Source organism: Arvicanthis niloticus, chromosome 14, assembly GCF_011762505.2.
Source record: "Arvicanthis niloticus isolate mArvNil1 chromosome 14, mArvNil1.pat.X, whole genome shotgun sequence".
Classification (NCBI taxonomy): Eukaryota; Metazoa; Chordata; class Mammalia; order Rodentia; family Muridae; genus Arvicanthis; species Arvicanthis niloticus.
Genome location: NC_047671.1, coordinates 50,028,312 through 50,031,182, shown reverse-complemented (window position 1 = coordinate 50,031,182; position 2,871 = coordinate 50,028,312). Strand labels below are relative to the sequence as shown.

The 2,871-nt window shown below is 42.2% G+C and overlaps 1 protein-coding gene across 1 annotated transcript; it reads right to left on the bottom strand.

Moving 5' to 3' along the window:
- Window positions 1-382: 382 nt before the first annotated feature.
- Taf7 (TATA-box binding protein associated factor 7) lies at window positions 383-2,568 on the bottom strand. Its single transcript, XM_034517904.1, has 2 exons — window positions 2,332-2,568; window positions 383-1,900 (listed from the first exon to the last, which is right to left on the bottom strand). The coding sequence occupies exon 2, from the start codon at window positions 1,837-1,839 to the stop codon at window positions 814-816; it is 1,026 nt and encodes a 341-aa protein (XP_034373795.1). The 5' UTR covers window positions 1,840-1,900; window positions 2,332-2,568; the 3' UTR covers window positions 383-813.
- Between the last annotated feature and the right edge of the window lie 303 nt (window positions 2,569-2,871).

Here is a 2,871-nt window from a genome sequence, read left to right as displayed (position 1 = left end):
TAATTAGAGCAATTAAATTGCAAATAGTTAAGAATATAATCTTAATCTAAGGAAGTGAAATAGTTTATCTGATAACAACTATTTAACTGCTGCCAGTATTTTACAGATTAGCCTTAGTGCTTAAGAAAAAGATACAGACATCCTTCAATGGAAACTCAGATAGTTTAAGGCGGCTCTGGACCCAGTGTTCACAAACCTCCAGATGGAGAGTGGACCTGAATCTTAATATATAATGCAAAAATTACTTTCTCCATGTCCTTACCCGGTGTATCCTTTTCTAAACACACAAAAGAACAGCATGTGTCTTGATCTACACCATTCAGTCATTAGACTCCATGAATCCACCTCAACTTTCAGTAATCATAGAACAAAATAGACAAAGTGAAAATTAGTAGCTTTTATTGTATAAGAAACAACTTTTATGAAAAAAAAAAAAAAACTGCATTTCCATAACATGGAAACTTGCTGAGAAGGTTATATATATATATATATTTCTTTTTTAAAAATCAACATCATTGCCTGTAGGCTAGCTTATTACTGATCTTAGCACCAAAGAATAAGGCTAGAAACTTTTAGAAAACAAAGTCCTATGGTGAGGTGATTAAAAGCTCAAAGTGTTTTCGTTTCACTGATCTTACTTGTATCTTCCCTACAACAAACCCTCCTATGTAATCTTACTTTCTTAAGAATGAACACCCACCACCCTAGTTCTGAAAACAAAAAACTTTAAAAAAAAAAAAAAGTATTTCAAGACCTTACTCTGAAAATAAATTTTTCTTAAGCTGACTAGTCTAAGGACTAAAGTCAACATTCTCACTTCTCCAGAAGTGATTCCAGCTCTTCTTGCAAAGAGCTAAGCTGCTCCTTTTCACGGTCTTCCTTTTGTTTGAGCTCATCCAGAACAGCTTGAAACCTGTTCTTGAGAGCCAGGTTTTCCACCTTCATGATGAGATCCTCCTGACGCTTTGCCCTGTCTTGGGTTTCTTGGAGCTTGCCTTTCATGTTATCAATCTGCTTCTGAATTCCCATAACCAACTGATTGGTTCCTTCATTTTCCTGGTGTTGTTCGTCTGATTCGTTTAGCTTGTCTTGTAGCTGTCTCTCCAGATCTTCCTCGGTGTCCATGATGTTTACGTCCTCCTCATCTTCACTGCTGCTGCTGAGGTCATTGAATATCTCCCGAAGCTCGTCACGCTCTAGTGAGTCATGGCCCTGCCTGTGGCCAGACATTCCTGGAGAAGAGATATCAAGGCCTTGATTTTCCGTCTCCTTTATTTCATCTTCAGCAATTATCTCCCAACGAGTACTGACAGCTTCTGCATCTGTACTCAGCAGCCGCTTTACTTCTTTTTCCACATCTGGAGATTCAATGTACTTCTTCTTCGCTGTCTTCCGGAACCTTCTCTTTCTGACATTTTTTAGAGGTAGAGTAATGCCATGGTTCCAAACAAACTTCTTCTCTTTGTCTTTATCTTTTTTCTTGTTTGCTTTGGGATCAGCAGTGGCAGCTGGCTCCTCCACAGGAGGGTATAGGTCACCATCTACTGTGGCTACAAGCATCTGAGAGATATCAGCTGTCTTGTAAAAGGTTTTCTTATCAATGGTTTTCAGGCTTTCCGTAACACAAGGCAAATCCACCAATTTTGCAGCCAAGGGCACTCGATCCACTCTAACAATTCCATGACGCCCATCAGGGTGTAACTCAATGCTCAGTCTGTCTTTCAGGTTGACATGCCCAGACTGCACTGCCCTCCTCACAGTAGCGGCATATTCTGGGGGCAGTCGTAAGATAAACTGGCTCTCTAGCTCATGAGGTGCATCGTCTTTGCTCTTACTCATCCTTAATTCGTTGTGAGTTACTTCTCCAATCAACACTTGCTGCACTACAAAGTTCCAGCTCCTACAACAGTTAAAAAAGGGTTATTCCTTTTATAACTTTATAGTTTAATATATAGTTTAATAACTTTAATAACTTAAAGTTATTAAGTATAACTTTAAATTCTTAACTACCGAGTTCTAAGGAAAACAGCAACTAACTGGATGACCAGCTAGTACCTATTTTGTCTTCATTTTTAAGTCCCAATTCTAGTCTCTAAACATGCAGCCCACTTTGGCACTGTTAAACTCACTCGTCTACTAGATGCAATACCAAATTAGAGCCTCCAGATGACATTGCTGCGTAACTTGACTAGCAAAGGAAATGGCAGAGCCGGAGGGGTTTTAGGCACAGACCGTCAGTCTGGCAGACAATTACAATCCAAATGCACTCCAATAAGATATAAAATAAAAAGATTAAATAGAAGGAGTGAACTCTTCGACTCAGGTACTTACAGTTCACCGGCGACTATGAACTCGGCTTTTCGCAGCTTGAACAAAGCAGCAGGGAGCAGGGCGTCTGCCTTCCGGTTTCTCGGCGCTTTCGGCCGCCCAGCAGGGCGATCCGTGCGCTAACAACGAAACGGCCAAGGACCCGCAGCGCTAAACCTGGCCACGCCGGCACTCAAAGACCCGATCTCCGGAGACGCCTTTGCCACGTCTCCTCTCAATTTATAGCGAAGGAAAAGTGCTACGTCATAGAGCGGAAGTAGACGCAGCGCTAGGTCAGAGACCGGAAGCAGACGCGGAGAGGGCGCTGGCCGCCGCTCTTCCGGAAACAATAACGTCCCGGCGTGCGCAGGCGCATTTCGTAAATACGTCGTCCCGTGATTACGTCTTCTCGTGAGAACTTGCCCCGTATAGGGTGTTTCCAGAAAAGCCTTGGCTTGGAAATGAAAGTAAAACATAAAGTTACTCCCTAAGACAGCTCTTTATGAAGTCGTGGATCGGGATGTTTCTAGAGTGATGGCCAGAGATAAAGGGCGTCCCTGCAGA

What these genes read in the sequence shown, in the direction of transcription:
- Taf7 (XM_034517904.1), bottom strand. Translation starts at nt 1,839, where the DNA reads ATGAGTAAGAGCAAAGACGATGCACCTCATGAGCTAGAGAGCCAGTTT.